The sequence below is a fragment of the Alnus glutinosa genome, chromosome 9 (assembly GCF_958979055.1).
Source record: "Alnus glutinosa chromosome 9, dhAlnGlut1.1, whole genome shotgun sequence".
In the NCBI taxonomy this organism is placed as follows: domain Eukaryota; kingdom Viridiplantae; phylum Streptophyta; class Magnoliopsida; order Fagales; family Betulaceae; genus Alnus; species Alnus glutinosa.
The window spans coordinates 4,807,935-4,829,734 of record NC_084894.1 but is presented as its reverse complement, the minus strand read 5'-3'; the positions used below and the strand labels follow the sequence as shown (position 1 = coordinate 4,829,734).

Sequence of the window (21,800 nt, the reverse complement as noted above, 5' to 3'; positions counted from 1 at the left end):
GAAGGGAGTACAAAGTTGTACGAACTGTTAACCCCTAATAAACGTACATTTTAGGTGGAGGTGTCGTACATTTTAGGCAATGTACTGAATTAACGCTATATAATATGGAATTTCCATTGGCAATCATCACCAAGTTGTTAGGAGATTAACGGCGGAGGAGCCCTACAGGGTCGACTTGAGATCACATGTGGGCGTTCTCATGTGCTTTGAATGTGTTCTCAGGTCGCCCCTGCCGGACTTTCCTCCACCACAGGATCGTGGGCAATCTCGGTTTGATGATTTTTTTTTTTTTTTTTTTTTTTTTTTTTTTTTTGAGTAGACGGTGTAGATCTATCATGGGGCCCTCACGCTTAAGGCTGGAGATGATCATCGCAAAGTCTACTGAGGTATGCTAAAATAAGATTTCCATGTTAATTATCTTTGTTGAAATAACACACGTTTCTAGGCAATATTTGATGCCTAAATTAAACTAGAACTCTTACGTCAGACTCCAAGGCAAGTAGCTCATCTTCCCCAATTCCCTTCCAAATCCCACCAATCATCAGGTGGCCTTTGACGACTTCCAATGGAAGCGCATCCACAGGATCTGAATCACGACCCTCCATTGTTTCCCTCCTCTTCTTAACACCTGTGTTGTCTATCAGCTGAATGTCACAACTAGCTTCTCTCTTGCCGCTACACCGGTTCAGTTCCCGCTTCTCTTTCCTTTCTGATGACTCTGGCATCTTACCATGGTTGTTGTCGTGACAATCAAGAACAGGAAGACGGCCGGACGAACCGAGAGTATGAGGCAGCATACCGATTGGACAGGGATTCCATGACCTTGACCGAACCCATCTGTTTGAATTTTCTGCATCACCGGCTCTTGTCTCTACAACTTTGCTTTTCGACCGGTGAAGTTTGACCAACTCTAGCTTTGTAGCTGCTTGACGGATGGATTCCTCGTGCTGGACAAGAAGGTTAGTCGTAGAAGGGATTTCGATTTCTTCTTCTGAATTTGATGAACCTAGCATAGGAAGTTTTTTCAGTTTCTCCATCAGAAGGCTGCTTCCAATCAGCTGGGCAATATGGAGGGCTGAATCCAGAATCTGCTTGTTGCCTGGAGTTGATACCAGAAGAGATTTACGCAGGAGATCTAAAAGAAATGTTTTTGACACAAATGTTTCTGTCGGAGAAACTTTAATTTCAGCTGCTGAATCTTTGTGGCGACGAGGCTTTAGTTCCTTGAGACTTACAACAAGCCATGCAAATAAAAAAGAAAGGTGCTCAATTTGGCAAATCTCTTGCCTATGGTCTGACGATGTCTGAGGATTTCTTCCTAAAAACAGATTCACATAAATATCAAAAAACACAGTGACATAATATATATTAATCTTTGAGCAAATGCAAAGTCATAAAGTGACCTTTTTTTTTTTTTTGATAAGTAAAGTATATTCAAGAGACGCAAAGAGGTGCAACCCATAGTACACAGAACGTATACAATAAACCCCTAATTCAAAGAAAAAAGAGGGCACCTATCTATAAATTCAAAATAAGATATATTAATCTAAACTTTGGCATACTGATTCTCAAGCAGGTCCTCATAGGTTCTCATGGAAAAGTTTATTTACAGTTAATGGATGAACATTTCGAGAGACGGATTGAATGCTCACTTAAAAAAAAAATTATCTCTATTCGGCTCATGCCACTTTAATGGTGTGAAGTTAGTGTGATAAAATGAGTGTAAAGTGTAATATTACTCTAGAATTTGCTCTTCAACTTTATAGATTCCTAGGGTTACCTGATTAACTTTTTTAATTCTCCACCCCACTTTTCTTTTATAGCCACATCCTTCTTAATCTCTCCATATGAAGACTTTTGTCATTCAAACTATCAAACAGTGATACAAGAAAAAAAAAATTCGATCATAACCAACGTGCATAAAAATCTAAGTTTGATCATAACCAACTTGCTATTCGGAATGCCATGGAAGAGGAGTTCCAGTTTTTTGCGCACTAAAAGTCTAAAGGAAAAAGGGAACTTCTGAATTTGCATAGTTCCATCAATTATGGTGACGCAAACTATCGCTCTAGGTGTAGGAAAGACAAGGCAAACATGTTGTAAGTTTGTTGTGCCTTGACAGGTAGTGGGTTGTCTTGTTCTTAGTTGGGTTTTTTTGTAGCTTGTTTTTTGTTCTTTCGTGTTCTGGGGCCTTGGTGTTGTGGGTTTTTGCGGGTTAGCGTTGGTTGTTCCTGTGTACTTAGGGGCGCCTTACGCTTTCTTTAATAAAGTTCTTCTTACTTATCAAAAAAAAAAAAAAAAAATCTAAGTAAATAGGAAGTATAAAAGAAAAACATCTAACCAGAAAAAGACAAAAAAACAAGAGAATTAGAAATATGTAAACAATCATAGGCAACTATCCATTGGTAAAGAGTTTTGAAGGCCCTTAGCTCCACCACTATCCACCTTCCTCTCACAATCTTTAAAACTTTGATCATTTATTTCTTTCTAGATACAATACATTAAGCAAGATGATATCATCTTCCACACTGTTGCACTATGAAAAATTACAAAACTGCCCTCTCCAACTTGCATAGAGATCTACCACATGTTGAGGCATAACCCACTCTAACCCACAAAGACCAAAAACAGAATTCCATAAGGCCCTAGCAACCTCACAGTGAAGTAAAAGGTGATTTACCATTTCTCCACTCTTTTTACACATACAACACCAATATACTACTATGAGATTCCACTTTGTTAAGTTATCCATAGTGAGGATCTTCCCTAAAGTGGCCTACAAGGCAAAGAAAGCCACTCATAATGGAACCTCCACATACTCCTCGAAGGGAAGGAGCACTGTCATGGGGGATAAAGACATTATGGAATGATCTAACCTCAAACAACCTTCTCTTAGAAGGGGTCTAACAAAGCTTGTCTTCCACGCCTCGTCTCAACCTGATGGAATATAGCAAATTGAATAACAAGAGAAGAAATTCACCTCCTAGTCCTTCGCTGCTCTGATAAAACTAATATTTTACAAATGAGAATCACTAGAAAGCTATAACCAAACCGCCACAAAAACATCCTTAAAGCGAGCAATATCAAATAACTTTAGAAAAGATACCTTAAGAGCCTGATCCCCACACCATGCGTCATGCCAAAATCTAATCTTAAAACTACCCCCCATCACAAAACTAGTATATCTAGAAAACTCCCCAAGCCCCTCTTAATATTTTTCCAGAGGACCCCATGTGACACATTAACCTCATTAGAACTCCACCCACCCCACGAGTTGCCACATTTAAAATCTACTACCACTCTCCACAGAACCTCTCTCTCAATAGCATGGCGCCATAACCACTTTCTTAAGAGAGCTCGGTTAAAAATGAGTAAATTTTGGATCCCCAACCCCCTCAGAAATCGGAGAGCAAACCATGGTCCAACCTACCAAATGCAATTTGAACTCTTTGCTGATACCACCCCAAAAGAGATCCAATTGAAGCTTTTCAATGCAATTGGAAACACCCCCAAGGGAGAGTAAAAAGAGAAAAAAACTAGGTAGAAAAATTAGAGAGAGTACTCTTAATCAATATAATCCTACCACCCTTAGACAAGTATAACTGCTTCCAGCCAACCAAACGTCACTCATCTCCTCAATAATGTCATCCCAAATAGATTTAGCCTTATAAGAAGCCTACAAAGGAAGACCAAGATACTTCATAGGCAAGGAAGAAACCTTTTTTACTTAACACCTCCATAACTATGACAAACAACAAAGGAAACAGAATCTCCATGTCTCAGGCCACAAGAAATACTGAAAAAAACCAAACAGAAAGTCGATCACCTACACAAAAAATTGCACTGAAGAAATATAGTGAGCTATCCAGTTGCATCATCTCTCCCCAAAACCACATTCTCAGCATAAACAACAAAAAATTCCAATTAACCTAATCATTAACAATGAGAACGGAATCTAGAATTTCCCTTCCTCTAATGAATGCATTCTGAGAGTTTGAAATCATCTTCTCCAAAACTATTTTCAACTTGTTGGCTAGAACTTTGGCAACAATTTTACAAACTCCATCCACCATACTAATAGGTCGAAATCCCTGATATCAATAGCCACCATACTTGTTGAAGCATTCATAGTGTTTTCCAGGTTCCTTTGGGTAATGGGCTAGCATAGATATTGTTTCAATCGAAACTGTTCACAGTGCCACATGATATTGCGAGTGAATGGCGAAGATGAGTCAATATTCAATGTTTCTTTGGGTAATGGGCTGGCATAGGTTCGCGGGGCCCAAGCAAGATGAACTCTACAGACATGTGAGCTCCACATTCCAACTTTCCAATCCATCATTGATTGATGCGAGGGACACATGATAGAGAGACCTTTTCAAATGAGCATAAACCAGAGAGAGAAACCACCGTTTCAGACAAGAGAAAGAGGACTGGGTTTCGTTTCAAATGAGAAAGAGAGGATTGTTACCCTTCGCCACAAAACCAGAGAGAGGATCGTCACCTTTGACCGATGAAACCGATCGACCACCACCCGACACTTGGTGTCATAACGGTTCGGCACATCCCCTACCGGACGGTTTAGTAGAGAAACTTATCTTCCAACTCCCATCAGTTTGGCTGCCAGAAATAGGCGGCTTTTGACCCAAGGAGGTCAGTTTACAGCCCAATAATAAACCATAAGCAAGTTGGGAAGAACCAACTTTTGCCTTATTTGGCAGCTTATGTATAAGGGCTTCTGGTCACCAAAAAGGAAATGCTAGAAAGGAGCTTAGCTTAACCTACAAACCTATATTTTTATTGCACCTAGACAAAGTATATAGGTGGTACACAGATACTTTCCAGTGTCAGAAATGGAATAAAAAAAATCACACCAATCAAACATCTATTTTAAAATTGCTAAGTAGTCTGTTGGGATAATGATTGCAGTCTGATTTATGTGACTAGAATCCAATACCCAAAAAAAAAAAAATCTCCTAATTGGAAGGAATTATATGAAGTAACTTTATTATGCTCAACCTTGCCATTTGACTCATAAGCATGTCATGCAAAGGTTAAGTTGGAAATTACCTGTCTCATTTTCTGTGGCTCTATGAGTTTCAATCATATCAAGAACTGCTTTAAGAAGAGTCAGCAGTAATTCTGGTTCCTTATTTGAGAGTTTTGTTATCACAAGCTTCCAATCATCCAACAAAGTGTGCATAATTGGGCCAACTTGGGAATCTTCTCGAAGATCAACCAAGTCTGATGAATTTATAGCTTTCAGCAAGAACTCCAGCAACATAGATACAACTTCCGTAGAGAAAGATGCATATAACCGAACAAGAACTTTCAAGCTCTTGGTAATCTGTTTCTTAGAAACTGAAAAATGAAAGTACATCCATCAACAAGCACATCTGTAGCATAAAATAAGAACACCTCTATTTTAAAACTGATAAAAATCATTAAAAAAAAAAACCCTAACAACAACAACAGATATAGCATTAAGGATACGAAAAGCTTCACTCTATGATTTTCAGTTGACCGAGTAATCAAGTTAAATCTGTTGCATCAACAAACAATTCTTATGGAGTTAACATTCTTTCTACTGTATTATCCATTATTTGAAACAAATAGTCAAACAAGATTCATACAATGGCAAATCATAAATCATATGAGAGTAAACAAGGTTCATCAATAAACAACTCTAACATCAGCATGTAACTTAAACGACAGGTCCATGCACCTATTCATATAATTGATCTTATCTTGCAAATTTGATAGCTATATATGCATACTCTTAAATGAATGACATTTTTGTTCATATCAACAGCATGTAACTCTATACTTATTTATATGTAACTCACTTCAACAATTTAAAATAATTACATTTAGATTTACTCAAGTCTCCCTTTTTGTACCCTTTTAATCTACGCTGCTGCATCACTTAGTATCCAGGTTAAATGGTGCATGACAATCTGTATATCCTTGTCATACATTAGCAGCACAATTGATCTTACCTCTAGATTTTGATGATTGGTGCTTGCCACCCACAAGTGAGAAAAACTTATTACGCCCACAAAATAATTTGCGATGTTTGCTACCTATGACAGAGTGAAAGACGATATAATCATAATATCCTAGAGGACTAGTGAGTGTCATACATGAAGAATGTATAAGCACATGATTTATGCAGAATGTATACAAGAAGACCATGATAAAGAACCAACAGCTTAGCAGTATACATATGGTATTTTTAGCAAAAGTGAAAAACACTTAATAATACTTGCTTTTTTCACTTTCCCATGCAGTTGTGGAACAAAACCATAACCCAAATGTATCATTGACTAGTTTCTGCAAAATTTCTATTGGAGTCAATCTCCCCACAAAAAGTAATGAAAGACCAAACTTCTGAAAAAGCTCAAATAAACTCTCAATTTCAAATATTGTAACAACCAAATTGAACTACACCAAATCTTTTTCCTGATCCATAATACCAAATTATAAAACAGGGGAGTATAATATTTTAAAGAGGAACATTATCGTGTTAAAACCCAATAACTTAACCAAAAAAAAGAAAAAAAAATTAGAACCATATCGTATGAAATATAAATTGAATATTGAGAAATGTACAAAATGAAGAACCAATAAAAATGGTAACTGTGACAATTTCATTTTTTTCTCCTTTTTTTTTTTGGTGTGTGTTGTGTGTGTGTGTGTGTGGGGGGGGGGGGGGGGGGGGGGGGTGGAGATGCCGGAATATATCTGTGCATATATATGCACATCCAACCATCATATTTTTCATTGGCAAAACTAAAGAGTTAAATTCATAAGAATATGTATGAGATATCGCATGCAAGCAAAGCTCCACATGCCATAGAGGCAATTTCATATAACAATCCTCCTTTGCAAAACCCTTTACAATTGCATCAACTAAAAAGATTAGTATCGCATTATTATCACAGCATAACTAACAGAAAAGAAAGTTTCATACGCACGTTTTCCCATTTCTGGTGAAGAACCACATTGGGGACTTTGATTAACTTTCAGAGTGAAAGCCAATTCACGGAGTTTAGATCTAATTTCTTCTCTGATGCTAGCAGTTCCATCACCTTGAAATGGAATTGCTTTCTTCTGAGGCTCCCAATAATAGGATTTCAACCAATCAAGTGCCTGGAATCATTAATCAGAAGTTGCAATTCTTATGAAAATGGTCAACCCCAAACACACATACATTTACATAGTTCTCACAATAGGTTAATCAATAAGCAGGTTTTAATTAAGACAGAACACATAACAGTCACATACTGCTCAAGTCTAAATCCATGAACTGTAGGAAAATGTAATTTTCTGATCACGCAGTGAAATCAGAAAGAAAGAAAAAGAGTTATGAAACTTGAGGACTTTCTGAACTCATCATGCTCCATAGAGTCAGCTAAGGTATCCATGCTTTATCTCAAGAATATATATATAAGAAACAAAGAATAAGGCATGAACACACTAGAGCCACATATTGCTTCCACACAATTATCCAATGACATCTGCTTAAGTCTAAATCCATGGAACTGTAAGAAAATGCAATTTTCTGATCAACAAGAAAGAAAGAAAAGAGTTAAGGAACTGACAGACACTCTGAATTCATGATGCTGTATAAGTCAGCTAAGGTATCCATGCATTATTCAAATAATATAAATTGCTTTCATGGGTACAAGTACGTATTAAAGAAACCAAAGAAAATGCACAAATTTTCTTCTCTCATTTTCTCTTCCAAAATTCTGGCTGGTTTTCATAATCCTAATTTGAAGTACCTCTGGACTTGGTTTAACCTTGTAGCTCTTTTACCAGCTAGGACCAAATTCTCATGTCTTTTTCTTTATCATAACCACTTTTTCTGATGTCAAAGACCAGAGGCTGATCTCCTTCACCCAGAATTAGTATTGGCAACTATACCAGGAATAATTGTCTCTTACAATATCTTTTATGGTGGGCAAGAAAAAGGCAAGCATTTCTTTGCATTTTTTTTTTTTTAAACAGGATTTCACCTGAACAAATTTTTCTTATCATATTATAAATTAAGTTAGAACTACGAGAACTCAACATTGACATAAGGTTCTGTAACAAAAATGTTTGATCTTCCTTATTCACAGCAAGAATGACCTGGTATAACCAACGAATTTTTTTGTTTTGATAAGTGGCATAACCAACAATTTTTTTTTTTTGAAAAGTGGTATAACCAACGATTTATATATTAACAACTGGTCAGCTATTCAAAAAGGCTTGAGCCTGATCCAAAGCCTTCAGTATAATTTAGTTCCTCTAAACCTGGAATTCCTCAAGAACCAGAATACCCGTCTGGAAATTGATCAATAAACTGCTGAACCCAAAGAATCAAGAATTCCAGTCATAATTAAACAAAAATGATTTCAAGCAATAACTTGGCAGGTTCCAATAATTTCCAGTTCTTTAGATGTGCATATCATTACATATTTTTGAGGATTTTTGGCCAAACCAGCTCAACCACACATTATCTTCTTGCATTTTGAAATTCAAGCTTTTGAAGCAGATTTTCCCCCTTATAAATTTTTTTAAGACTATGAACTCTTTAGAATACTATTCTTCTTCTTTTTAATAAGTAATCGACAAATATCATTAAAAGCATAAAGGTACCCCTAAGAACATAGGAAATATACAAGATGAAGCACTTAACTAGAAGGAGCAAAAAGAATAATGAAATCACTATAAGTAATTGTTAAAGGGAAAACATAAGCAGCTGTCCAAAAATACAAATTTTTGAAGAAAAAAGACTTAATCTACTCCAAAGTCTTCTCACGGTCCTCAAAACTTTTGTCATTCATTTCCCTCCCTAAACACCACAAAAGGGAAACCTGCTACAATAAAAAGAGAAGGCCTCCATTTGTTTTCCTTTTTACAGTTTCTTTGGAGGAAAATTATTGAAGGCTTTGGTACACTTAACTGATTACTTGTTCTGTCATAAAAGGCCTCACTGGATATATTTAATGAGATATATGTTCAGGGAACCAACCAATGGAAATTGGGAAAATAGTCATCCTTCAAAATTTGTTTTGAACACACAAGATGGTTCCTATACTTAAAAAAGCAAGTATATGATGTGATTTCTGGTCTAACCAGTGGCACAGCTCAGACCGCACGTGGCTAAAATGTCCTCCAACCTTGTTAATTTCGAGAACTACTAGATGTTTTCCCTATGCCTGTTATGATAGGAAACAAAAGCAGAAAACATGTCCATACTAATGATGCAGAATTTCATGAAATCATACCATTAGAGGTTACATAATTGAGAAATTTTCACAAAAATAAATAAATAATTGATTATGCTCTATGTCACTCCTGTCTTCTAAATTTAGGCCTTCCAAGAAGGTAAAAAGTAGGCACTTTTTACTATTTTATCAGATTGCATACAATTTGTCAGTAAATTATTTTATTCCTGTAGCATGCACAACAACAAGCATTGTTTTTCCCCACAAGTAAATTTTAGTCTTCTCAAAAACCAACCAAAGCCTTGGAAAAAAAAAAATTGTTCCAATCATCTAATAGCAAAGTAGCAGAGGATAATCGAGACAGTAATTCTAGATACATACAACACTAATCACCAAAGTAATTCGAAGAGGATCAGAAGGAAGAATCTAAAGAAAGTGAATGCTCAAGCTAATAATTAGAATTAACAAGAATGAAACATACCTTAACTGAGGCACTACGAACTATCTTAAGTGCAGGAAGTTCACGGTGAGATCCCTCTAGATAGCAATTATAAGAGAGACAAATAAAATTAGTTCTTTATCTGAGCCAACCCACGAAATACCAAGAATAAAGTTGGCATGAAAATAATGAGTAAAAACCCCAGGCCTCACAGTCCAGCAGCATCACATTGCCTCCATAGATGGGGGTACACAAAATAATCAGTACTGGATCTAATGTGAGTAGGGTGGCCGTGTGGTAGCATAGACTATGGACTACTAAAGAATTAATCATAACAAACAAAAACTTGGTAAACAAATTATGATAGATCCATGTTTTTTTTTTTTTGATAAGTAATTGCAATTTATAAAAATAAGCGCAGAGAGGTGCAACCCTTATACACAGGAAGTATACAAGAGAACTCCTAAAAGGGACAATTATGATAGATCCATGTTAAAAATAAATAGTTGAAGTTGCCTACCATGACGAATATCAATTAACATTCTTGGAATACCAATTGCATCAGCTGCCACAGCAATTGAAGCCTCTGTTTTTTTACGTGTCTTCTCCACAACACCGTTCACGAGCCTTCAAAAACAAGAGCCATATGTGAAATTTATGTAACGTGCATGCACGCAAACGAGCAACAAATGAACCCTACGCATAACCATGACTACCATACAAGTTTGAGTAGCAAATATGAGTGAAAATCATTAATAGTTAACTCTGTCAAAAACTTTCAGGTTGGAAGGTAACCAGGGTGTGCCTGATTGACTTTTCTTTCACCCCTCAATAGTTCATTTACATGGTTTTAAGCCTATTCAATGTATAGGTACATTATAATAGTTTGTGTTCAAAGTGGAACCTGTATAAAGGCTTATTCTTCTTTTGTATCCCTTTTAATTTTTGTTTTATCACTTCAAGTTCCACCGGCAAAAAGAGTTTCCTAAGTATAAATAGGGTAAATTATAGTTTTGCCCCCTAAACTAACCCCACATTCTCAAGTTGACCTCTAAACTATAACTCAGACCTATAAACTATCACAATGTTTGGTTGTTATTTTTTTTATGAATAATAATTTATTAAAAGCGAGAGGCGCCCCAGAATACACAAGCAATATGCACAAGAGGCTCCAAAACAAGCGGAAAACCCAAACCCTCCCACCCAAAACCCACAAACCCTCAAACCCAAACCCCACGAAACAGCAAAGCCCCAAAAAAAACCCCAAAGCCCTCAACGCTAAACAGCTTGAAATTTGCCTTTCCCCCGCCTATTGCATGCACCCTTTGTATCATAGTTGACAGAGCACTCCAAGTTTTGAATCTCCCTTTTACCCTTTACCTTCCAAGGGGTACAAACAGCCTTTGCTTGCACTGTGTTAGATGTCCCAGCTACGAATGGGGAGGAAACCATTTGGGATGGAAAATGTTAGCATATGCCTTGCACGTGCATGTGAGTTATCAAATTGCTCTCATTTTTTAAAAAAAAATGACACAAAGGCAACACGGGGGGGGACAACTCGAATCATTGTGGTAGTTTATAGGTTCAAGTTGCAATGAGCAGTAGTTTAGAAGTCAACTTGAAATTTGGGTAGTAGTTTTGGGAGGAAAAGTGTAATTTACCTTGTAATATATTGATAAATTCTCTAGCACCATAAAAAAAGGTGGTAGAGCTAGGAGGTTTGGGGATTAGGAACATTCGAGGCTTTTTGGCGACAGGTGGTGGATATAAAATATGGTAGTTTGGCGGGTGGTTGGTGCATTAATGTTGTCACTAGGCCATATGGGGTGAGTCTTTTGAAACAATTTTTTTTTTTTTTTGATAAGAAACCGATCTCATTAAAAAAGCATTAGGCGCTCCTTAGGTACACTAGAAGTATACAAAGAAACACCTAATTAGAAAGAGAAAAGCGAGTGATAAAGTAACAAAAGTAAAAGACAAAGGATGGACATAAGCCGTAGTCCAAAAGTCAAAGTAAGGTAGAACGAGGATAGAATCTCTTCTAAAGTAGTTTCCAAATCCTCAAAACTCCTATTGTTTCTTTCCCTCCATAAACACCAAAAGAGGCAAATAGATGTCATTTTCCAAACCGCAGTGCTTCTTGGCCTTCCAGAGGACCACCAACAAACAAGCAAGTCGACAACCCGTCTGGACATAACCCAAGACATCCCGAAACAACCGAAGAGAGAGCTCCACAAAACAGAAGCCACATCGCAGTGGAGAAGAAGATGATCCATGGACTCCCCAGTCTTCTTATACATATAGCATCTGTTTATCACGATAACATGCCGCTTCTTAAAGTTGTACAGGGTAAGAATCTTGCCAAGAGCCGCAGAACACACAAAAAATGCAACCCTAGAGGGAGCTTGAGTGCGCCAAACGCTTCTCTAGGGAAAGCGACTACTCCCAGTGCAAGCTAAGGAGTAAAAAAAGGATATGACCAAGAACAAACCTTTTTTGGAAGAGACCCACCACAACTTGTCTTCGCTGCTTCTGCTCACTTTAACTTGGTGTAATACCTGGAAAAAAGAAACAAAATCATCCACCTCCCAATCGTGAGCCTCCGTAGTGAAGCCCACGTTCCACTAGTCGGAATCACCCAAGAACTCCAAATTATCCACAACAGAGGCGTCCTTTACACAGGCAATACCAAATAAAGCTGGAAACGCTACTTTAAGAGCCGTGTCCCCACACCACAAATCATGCCAAGAACTGATCTTGGAACCATCTCCCACAACAAATCTAGTGAATCTTGAGAAAGAATCCCAATATTTTATGATGTTCTTCCACACCTCCACCCCAAAGGCACCTATCAGCTCGAGAGAGCACCACCCGCCCCATAGGCTGCTGTATTTATAGTCCACCACAACTCTCCACCACAACTCTCTCTCAGACCCAAAACGCCAAAGCCATTTGCCTAGCAGGGCGCGATTGAACGGCCTCAAATTTCTGATTCCTAACCCTCCCTCAAAGATTGGAGAGCAGACCTTGTCCCAGCTAACCAAGTAATATTTAAATTCATCACGTATCCCACCCCATAAAAAGTCTCTTTGGAGCTTCTCAATGCGATTGGCCACACAAGCAGGAATGGGAAAGAGAGACAAGAAATACGTAGGAAGGTTGGAGAGAGTACTCTTGATAAGGGTAACCCTGCCACCCTTGGACAAAACAAGATTTTCCAACTGACCAAGCGACACTCCATCTTAACCACGATACCATCCCAAATAGACTTAGCCTTGTAACACGCCCCAAGCGGCATACCAAGGTACTTCAGGGGCAGAGAGGAAGTCCCGCAGCCCAAGATGACAGCCAACTCAGCAGCATTATCCACGTTGCCAACAAGGACCAAGAGGGATTTGGCCAGATTGACCTTTAAACCAAAGACAGCTTCGAAACATAATAAGAGAAGACGTAGGTAGCGGAGGTGGCTAGGGTTAGCCTCACGGAAGACTAAGGTATCATCCGCAAACAAGTGTGAGATGTTAACCACGGGAAGCCTAGAACCCACAGAAAAGCCTAAGAAACAATCATTGTCAACAGTAACAGAGAACATTTTGCTCAAGGCTCCATGACGACTACAAACAAATGGAGAGATAGAGGATCGCCCTGTCTTCGCCCTCTAGAACTATTGAAGAAGCCAGACGAAGAACCATTAACCAAAACAAAGAAGCGCACCGAAGAAATGTAGTGTGATATACAGGAGACCAATTTTTCCCCAAAACCGCATCTTTTCAACATGTGCAATAAGAACTTCCAGTTGATGTGATCAGAAGCCTTCGTAATATCTAGTTTGCAAAGCACCCTAGGAATACCAGACTTGATACGGCTATCCAAACATTAACCGGCTATGAGGACAGAGTCCAAAATATTTTTACCTTTAAAAAATGCGTTTTGAGGCTTTGAGATAATCTTCTCCATAACACGACTCATTCTATTAGCAAGGACTTTAGCAATGATCTTATAAATACCACTCACAAGGCTAATAGGTCGAAAGTCCACGAGATCAATCAAGAGTCTTGGGAATTAAGACAATGAAGGAGGCATTGAGGCTTTTCACAAATTTGCTATGAGCATGAAAATCAAAAAAGACCCCCATGATATCAGATTTGATCACATCCCAGCAGTCTTGGAAAAAAGCCATGGGGAAGTCATCGGGACCTGGAGCCTTATCTCGGTTCATACCTTTCACCACCTCTAGGACCTCCCTTTCCTCAAAAATCCTCACAAGGAAGCTCCAACCGAGAGGCCTCCTCCGTAGCCAAAGAGTTGAAAGCAAGGCCATCCAACCTAGGCCTCCAGCTGTATTGTTTTGAAAATAAGGACTCATAAAATTGAACAATATGTTCTCTAATGGCCGGTTGATATGAAAAAACTGAGCTGTTAACAGACAATGATTCTGTGTAGTTGGATCTCCTATTCGAGTTTGCAATCCGATGAAAGAACTTTGTGCATTTGTCACCTTCTTTTAGCCAAAGAACCCTAAATTTTTGTCTCCAACTAATTTCTTCTTGGAGGATAATTCTTTCCAAATCACTAACAATTAGGCTTTTCCTCAATAACTCTTCAGAGTCTAAACCTCTTTGTTCCTCAAGCCTATCAAGCATGCGCAAATCTTCAAGACAAGCTTTTTTAAGAGAGTCCACATTTCCAAACACCTATTTGTTCCACAATTTGAGGTCGACCTTTAAAGCCTTCGATTTTTGAGCAAGAACAAAACTAGGGGAGCCTTGAAAGGTATAAGACGCCCACCAAAGCCTCATCCTATCCACGAACCCTTCTTCCTGTAGCTACATATTCTCGAACTTAAAAGGTCTTTTCCCCCCTTGGATGCTGCCACAGACGAGGAGGATAGGAAAGTGGTCAGAGCACAAACGAGGAACCCCTTTCTAGAAGATCCCAGGATATCTAGCTTCCCAATCCGAAGAAACAAGAAACCTATCAAGCCATGACCAAGAGGAATTATTGGACCATGTGAACGACCCTCCTGCAAGGGGAAGGTCCATGAGACCTTGCTCTGAAATAAAATCAGAAAACTCCATCATCACCAGTGAATGGCGAGTGACTCCTAATCTTTCACATGGAAAACGAATGACATTGAAATCATCGCCAATGCACCAAGGTAAATCCCACCAACTAAGCAAGCCATCCAATTTGTCCCATAAAGACTTTCAGTGACTATCAAGATTAGGATCGTAGACCCCAACAAAAGCCCAAGTTAAGTTGTCTTCAATATTTCTAAAAGAGCAAGCGACAACAAACTCCCCCACACACACCTCAATCTTTTCCATAACCCTCATATCCCACATCAACAGGATACCATCGGAAGCCCCACTAGAAGGATGATAGCACCAATCGAGAAACAGGTACCACCACCAGCTTCTCACAACATTGTTAGAAATAAGCTCCAATTTAGTTTCTTGCAAGCATATGATGTTAGCCTTCCATTGCCTAAGGAGATTTTTGATTTTCAACCGCTTTCACTTTCGAACAGGAGCCCGCACCCTGACCTTCATTACTTGCTATAATATCTGTAAACAGAGTCAAAAGTCTTCCTTCAAAACCATCGCAAGAAAGGCCCACAAAGAGACTGAATTCCTCTAGCAACTGCAAAACACAATCTGAAGATCGCGCCTCGACCTTCCACTTAAGGGGGAGGGTTCCTGTAACAACCCACCCCCAATGACACAATATTGTCCGCTTTTGGCTCTCCAAACCAAACTTCCCAGGAGGTCACCTATCTTGGGATTGCTTTCGCAGAAGCACGCTTAACTGCGGAGTTCTGATAAGTTCATGATCATCACGGCTTTAAAACGCATTGTGTCATAAAGGGTGCATTTATACATATAAGCACATCCTCATTCCCAGGCGATGTAGGACGTCACAATCACCCCCTCTTTGGACCCAGCGTCCCCGCTGGCGTCCCTCATTGGGCTTGTTCACGCTCCCACCATCTCAGGTTGGGCAATGGCTCTGATACCATTTGTAACGACACACCCCTAATGACACAATATTATCCGCTTTTGGCTCCCCAAACTAGACTTCCCAGGAGGTCACCCATCCTGAGATTGCTTTCGCAGAAGCATGCTTAACTGCGGAGTTCTGATACGTTCATGACCATTACGGCTTTAAAACGCGTTGTGTCATAAAGGGTGCATTTATACATATAAGCACATCATCATTCTCAGGCGATGTGGGACGTCACAGTTCTGCCTCTATGAATAACTCCATCTCTAAGCCACCTACCATAGAGAGGGGGTGAGAGACTGCTGGAGGAGGGGGAGTGAACACAACCAAAGATGAAGATTCAGACCTCAAGGCAGCTGCAAAAGGAGGAAGGAGGTAACCCCAACCCTCACCCACCACAGTGAGCAGAACAGAGAGGGGAGAGCCAAGGAGCCCATCAGGAAGATCCTGGAACGCTGGGGAATCCAAAGGCAGCCTTGCTGTTTCGTCGGAGGGCCCATTGGGAAGGAGAAACTGCTGGCTCGCCGAAGAGGAACCCACCCCCCCCCCACCTAAAAAGAGCAAAGTCATCGGAGACACAAAGGCCTTCCCCCTCCTAGGGATCCAAGGCCGCCAGGAACGGAGAAGTGACTGGGTGACACGGTCGCCGGCGATCGAGGCGGGGTGGGACACAACTGGCTGGGGCAGCAGACCCACGTTTGAGCCTGGTGAAAACGCCTCCAAAGAAGAAGTTGAGGCACCTCGATCGGTGGGCTGAACTACACCTGAGCACATAGAAAACAAGGGGTCCGAGATGGGCCAGGGTTCATAAGCGCCCGAAGAAGCCTCCTCCATATGGGGACCCAAGACGAACTTGGCCTTGAACGCAAACTTGGGCCGATTTACCGTGAAGACCATGGGGGCTTTCCCTTTTGGGTCACGGGCTGGCGCCGAAGAAACTGGGGCCAGCGGAAAACCCAAAGTCTTTTTGTCTCTTTCGGGACACGAATCCTAGGCTTGGGGCGAGAAGCAAAAGCCTTACCAGAAGGTTTAGGCCCGCTACCCAATGGTCCACCCTCAAACAAAGCTAAACCCAATAGACAAAATGCAATTTCCTCTTGTAGCCTCACTAACGTCTTTCTCAAGCTGAGCAAATCAAAACTTTCACCAAAGTGCGTCTTACGTTCTGCAACCCCTAAGTCTGTGACAGTCGTCGCCCTTCCCAACGTAGCAGAAGAAACAAAGGGCTGAGGACCATAGTGCAACGTCGGAGCTGTCTTCATCAGAGCTTCCTTCGCCTGAATTGCCTTCACTAGAGCTGCTACCTTCGTCATGGCTGTCTTCCTCGGAGAACAATGATGTAGGCTGGGATGCTTTCTCTAGTTTTGTTCGAGTTGTGGGAGATGGTTCTTGAACTAGTTTTTGGTAGGACGTTTGGTGTGGGGAAAGCTCTCTATAGGATTCTTTTCCGAAACTATTTTGCATCACCGGGGATAGAGATGCTCTATTGCCTGACCATATGTGTATCCACAACGATGAGGTGCATTGGAACTTAAATTTTATCAGATTGGTCCATGATTGGGAGATAGAGTCTGTTACTTCTTTCTTCATTACCCTGTATTCTTGAAGGATGTGTCAAAGAGGTGAAGATAAGTTTTGTTAGATTCCTTCGAAAAGACGATTCTTTGAGGTAAAATTTTTGATAAGTTTTGTTAGATCCCTTGGAAGAGCATATGGAGGTCTAAGGTTCCCTGGTAACCTTCTTCACTTGGACAACAGCTTTAGGTAACATCCTCACTCTGGATAATCTTTGCAAACGTCACACTATAGTGATGGTGTGGTGTTGTATGTGCAAAAAGAGTAGGAAAACTCTTGATCACCTCGTTCTTTACTGTGCTATCGCGAGAGACTTGTGGAACTTGGTTTTTCAGATATTTGGAGTAGAGTGGGTTATGCCTAGACGGTGGCGGATCTCTTGGCCTCTTGGAAAGATAGGATTAAACCGGCAGAGAAAGCAATGCTCGAAGTTTCGAAGATGCGAGAAGACGAGTTCGGTATCGCTCAAGTAATGACAAAGACTAGGCGCTTGAGCTACAACTTTGTTTTCTTAAATCCTTGTTCGAATGGATCTCTACAAACGCCTTTCTCAATATATCTGACTTGGTAGAATTTTGTGCTCTCTTTTCTCATTCTTGACTTTGCTAGGTGTTTTATCTTGTATACTCCATGTGTACTTGGGTTGCAACCTTTGCGCTCTTTTAATGAACTACTTCACTCTTTTTTCTTTTTTTTTTAAAAAAAAAAAAGAGAGAGAGAGAGAAGAAGAAGAACTAGAATAAGTTGGTAGAGCATAAAGACTGCTATAAAGTGATAATTTAATGTTCCTGGAGATAGAAAACATATCTCAGAAAAGGTCCCTTTTTATACTTTTTTCTTTGGCATGTTGTGGTAAATGTCATGAAACAATCTATGGTGAGAATATTTCAAGGGGGATAGGAAGAGGAATGTTAAAATTTGTGGCCTCCACCTCAAGAGGCATAGTCCCAGTCAAGTAACTCCACTTCATACTTCCTCCATGTTGTACCATATTCAACTATTTATATCAATATTTGTCTAATCCATCTGCTTTTTCTTTTCTGCAACTAGTGACTTCCACTTTTATTTTTTCCATGGGATCAAGGACGCAGTATGTTATAGGCTCATAAAATCCTTTTTCCCATAGTTAACATGCTTTAGCCATTGTTATTATTATTGAAGAAAATGTTTCTTCTGAATCAAATTGTTTATGTACAATTTCCCAACCTGTCCCACTCTGTTGCCAATGACCCTCCTAAAAATTATCTTTAATGGTACCAGCGAACATCACAAGTAGAATATAGGAGCCCAAATCTGGCTGCACCTAATCACCATTCATCATCTTTGAAGGAGGTTCTGTCCTCCCAGGAATTTCCTATTGCTTCACAAAGCAGGTACTTCTTCAATTAATCAACATCCTAATCTCAATTGATATCCTTTAGCCACTTATCTCAGCATTATCACCCCTTGACTCTTGAGTGTGTTCTGTTTTCCTTCCTAAATCTCATCAACAGATTCTTTTTTCAGAACAGTACAAAAAGTTTAAAAATGTGTGTAGAACCCAGCCCCACTAATTAGGAAAGTAGGCCGACTACTGTAGTGACTATGAGAGAAGCAAGAAGTGACTGATGACTCCTATGGATCAGCAGAATATATTCACACTAGCCATGGGGTACATAGAAGAGTAACATTCAGAGGAACATGTCAGTATGTCATACTCGACTCAATCAGAGAGAGAGAGAGAGAGAGAGAGTGTGTCTTTTGTTGTGAATGAATTTCACTTCACAGATAACTCACCCCCACACCTTCTCCCCAGAAGGAAAAAATGAATAGATGAAATTATTTTAAAAAAAAAAAAAAAGAAAAAAAGAAGGGAACCTTACCTTATAATTGCCATGCAATACAACATCGCCAACATTTCCTCCGAGAGTGAAGCATCATTGGTTTGGTCTGCTCTACAATTAATTGAAGCACCATCTAATTGGTCCTTTCTACAATCATTCAAAGATAAACAAGAAAACCAATAAGAAATTCGTTCATTTGTGGCCATAGCATACAACATATATGAAAAATAATATTTCACCCTTCAAAAAGAAGAAAAATACACACAAAAACAAAATCCCCAAGTTCATTCATCACCCATAATTTTTATCAAATTTCAAAGATTAACCCGCATAAGTGCATTTTTCAGCAGCATTTCAGCTTGCATTTTAAAAAGTAATTTCTTTATAAGTTTAAAAAAAATAAAATAAAAAATAAAAAATAAAAAAAAACACCAACGAAGCACATGAAGTAAATTTAAACAGAGCCTCAGTTTGTGAGTTCGTGTATAATAAGCTTACATAAAGTGAGGATCTCTTTGCTGAATTTCAATAATCGAAGACGTCACTTCGATTGCCACCGGAAGACATCCTCTACTTTGCCATGCCAAAATCTGAAGCCCCACAAAAAAAAAAAAAAAGGGAATTCAAAACTGTGAATTACGGACGTCATAAATTACTCATTGCACAAAAGCAATAGCAACAAAAAGATAGAATTCAAATTCATCCTCACGTAAATTTAGCTTCTTTTCTCATTTCCCTACATCTTTTACTGAAATTCCATAATCTTGTATAGACAAACACATTATCTTCAGTTGATTTTCTGAGTATTCGACATGTACGGCTAGAAATTTACAGTTATCCAAGAAAAAGTTTTTCCGTTGAAACAAACAGAAACAGAGCGTTCAAGGGTTCAGAGTGACTGTTTACTCTTTTAAGAGCCGAGACGACGGAGTCTGGGGAGTCCGAGAATAGAGAGTGCTCGACGAAGAGCCACTCGTCCCAGCTCAACCAGGGCACCAGTTTCTGACCGTACGATGATGAAGATGACGATGACGGTGATGACAACGACCTCGATCTCTCCTGCAGCTGATCATTGTATCTCACTTCTTCTTCTTCTTCATCTTCTTCGAATTTCAACAGCGACCCCATTGAAACATACACACAGTCGCGCTCTCTCACTCTCTCTCTCTCTCTCAAGCTCTCTCTCTCAAGCTTGAGTAAAACCCTAATTTTTTGTCCGTAGAGGGTTTAGGATTTTTCCTTTCTCCTCAAAATTATTTTTGTTATTTTTTTTTTAGAGATAATTGCACCGTTGGTCCCTTTGGTATGTCATAATTATTTTTTACTTCCTATGGTTTAAAAAGTTCATAGGAGATCCATGTGCTATGCAATAATTACAAATCGATCCCTAACGTCAAATTCTATTAAATTTTTTAACAGATTCCGTCAAATGCCACGTCAGCACCACGTGTCGCCAACTTATTAACAACACGTGTCCATCTTAATAAAAAATATAAATTTATTAAAAAATAAATAAATATACTTATTTTTTTAAAAAAAATTAAAATTAAAAAAAAAAAAAAAAAAAAAAAAAAAGCAGCAAGGGGTGGCTGGGCCACCCCCTGCCACCCCATTGGCTGGGGGCGGCCAGGCCACCCCCAAAGGGGTGGCCCAGCCACCCCTTGCTTCTCGTTTTTCTTTTTTCTTTTTTTCTTCTTTTTTTTTTTGCTTTTTTTTTAAAAAAAAAAAATAAGTATTTTTATTTAGTTTTTAATAAATTTATATTTTTTTTTTATTAAGATGGACATGTGTCGCCATTTTATTGGTAACACGTAACGCTGGCATGTAGAGCTAACATATTCCGTCAAAAGGGTGGACAGAAAATCGACCCAATGAGTAAAACGTAATTATTGCATAGCACAGGGACCTTCCATGAACTTTTTAAGCCATAGGGAATGAAAAATAATTATGGCATACCACAGGGACCAACAGTGCAATTATCCCTTTTTTTTAATGAGAAACACCTCTAAACTTTCATCACTTTTATATTATCATTTTAAAGTTCAAAAATTCTCAATTTAATATATCGAATATTAAAAAAATTGGTACTTTTATTGCTTCTTTAAAATTTTCAGTTAAATTTTAATTAAATAGATAAAAAATTTCCAAAATATCTTCTTTTTATCCCAAAGCTCACATGTGGCGTGGTATTGATATAATTAGTCATTGAGGAGTTATTTAGGTCCGTTTGGATTTGCGATTTCAAAAAGTGTAGTTTAAAATCACGAATTTAAAATGCGCTATTTGAAAAAAGTGATTTTTAAAAACGCAGTTAAGCATGTGACAAAATCGCAATTTAGCATTTAAAATTATGCGTTTTCAAAAAAGTAAGTACTATCTTACCTGCGATTTGAAAAATTAGATTTTATGCGTTTTTAAATTCTAATTTTTAAAAACGCAGTTCCCAAACGATTTATGTTCTGCGATTTGGTTTAAAATCACACTTATTGTCTACGAAATTACAATCCCAAACGCACCCTAAGTAGTTTTGTTTGCATCTTGAATGTGCCTAGTATCCTTATAGGCTATTGATACAAATTAGAGAATTACTTGCGGTGCTGCAAATTTTACATAAAGTTGATAATTTGATAGATTAATGTTTTAGTGCCAAAAAACCTTATTTGTCAAAATATTTCTATAATACCCTTGTGTCATATTTTTAATTAAAAAATAACAAAAATTAAAACAATTTAAAAAAGTCAA

At 38.8% G+C, this 21,800-nt stretch overlaps 1 protein-coding gene across 2 annotated transcripts; it reads right to left on the bottom strand.

Moving 5' to 3' along the window:
- Positions 1-363: 363 nt before the first annotated feature.
- On the bottom strand, positions 364-20,289 carry LOC133877828 (uncharacterized). 2 transcript variants are annotated; one of them, XM_062316253.1, is made up of 9 exons: positions 19,965-20,289; positions 19,557-19,648; positions 19,098-19,205; positions 10,178-10,284; positions 9,700-9,755; positions 6,978-7,152; positions 6,000-6,083; positions 5,071-5,361; positions 364-1,318 (listed from the first exon to the last, which is right to left on the bottom strand). In XM_062316253.1, the coding sequence occupies exons 1-9, from the start codon at positions 20,184-20,186 to the stop codon at positions 465-467; spliced, it is 1,989 nt and encodes a 662-aa protein (XP_062172237.1). In that variant the 5' UTR covers positions 20,187-20,289; the 3' UTR covers positions 364-464. The 2 variants fall into 2 exon arrangements, with proteins under 2 accessions (XP_062172237.1, XP_062172238.1); XM_062316254.1 differs by lacking the exon at positions 6,000-6,083 and having other exon boundaries at positions 19,965-20,288.
- Between the last annotated feature and the right edge of the window lie 1,511 nt (positions 20,290-21,800).

Coding starts and splice junctions, on each gene's coding strand:
- LOC133877828 (XM_062316253.1), bottom strand. CDS start 20,186: ATGGGGTCGCTGTTGAAATTCGAAGAAGATGAAGAAGAAGAAGAAGTG. Junction 5,362..5,999: donor CCAATCATCAAAATCTAGAG/GTAAGATCAATT, acceptor TTCATTTTTCAG/TTTCTAAGAAACAGATTACC. Junction 1,319..5,070: donor AGCCACAGAAAATGAGACAG/GTAATTTCCAAC, acceptor ATCTGTTTTTAG/GAAGAAATCCTCAGACATCG.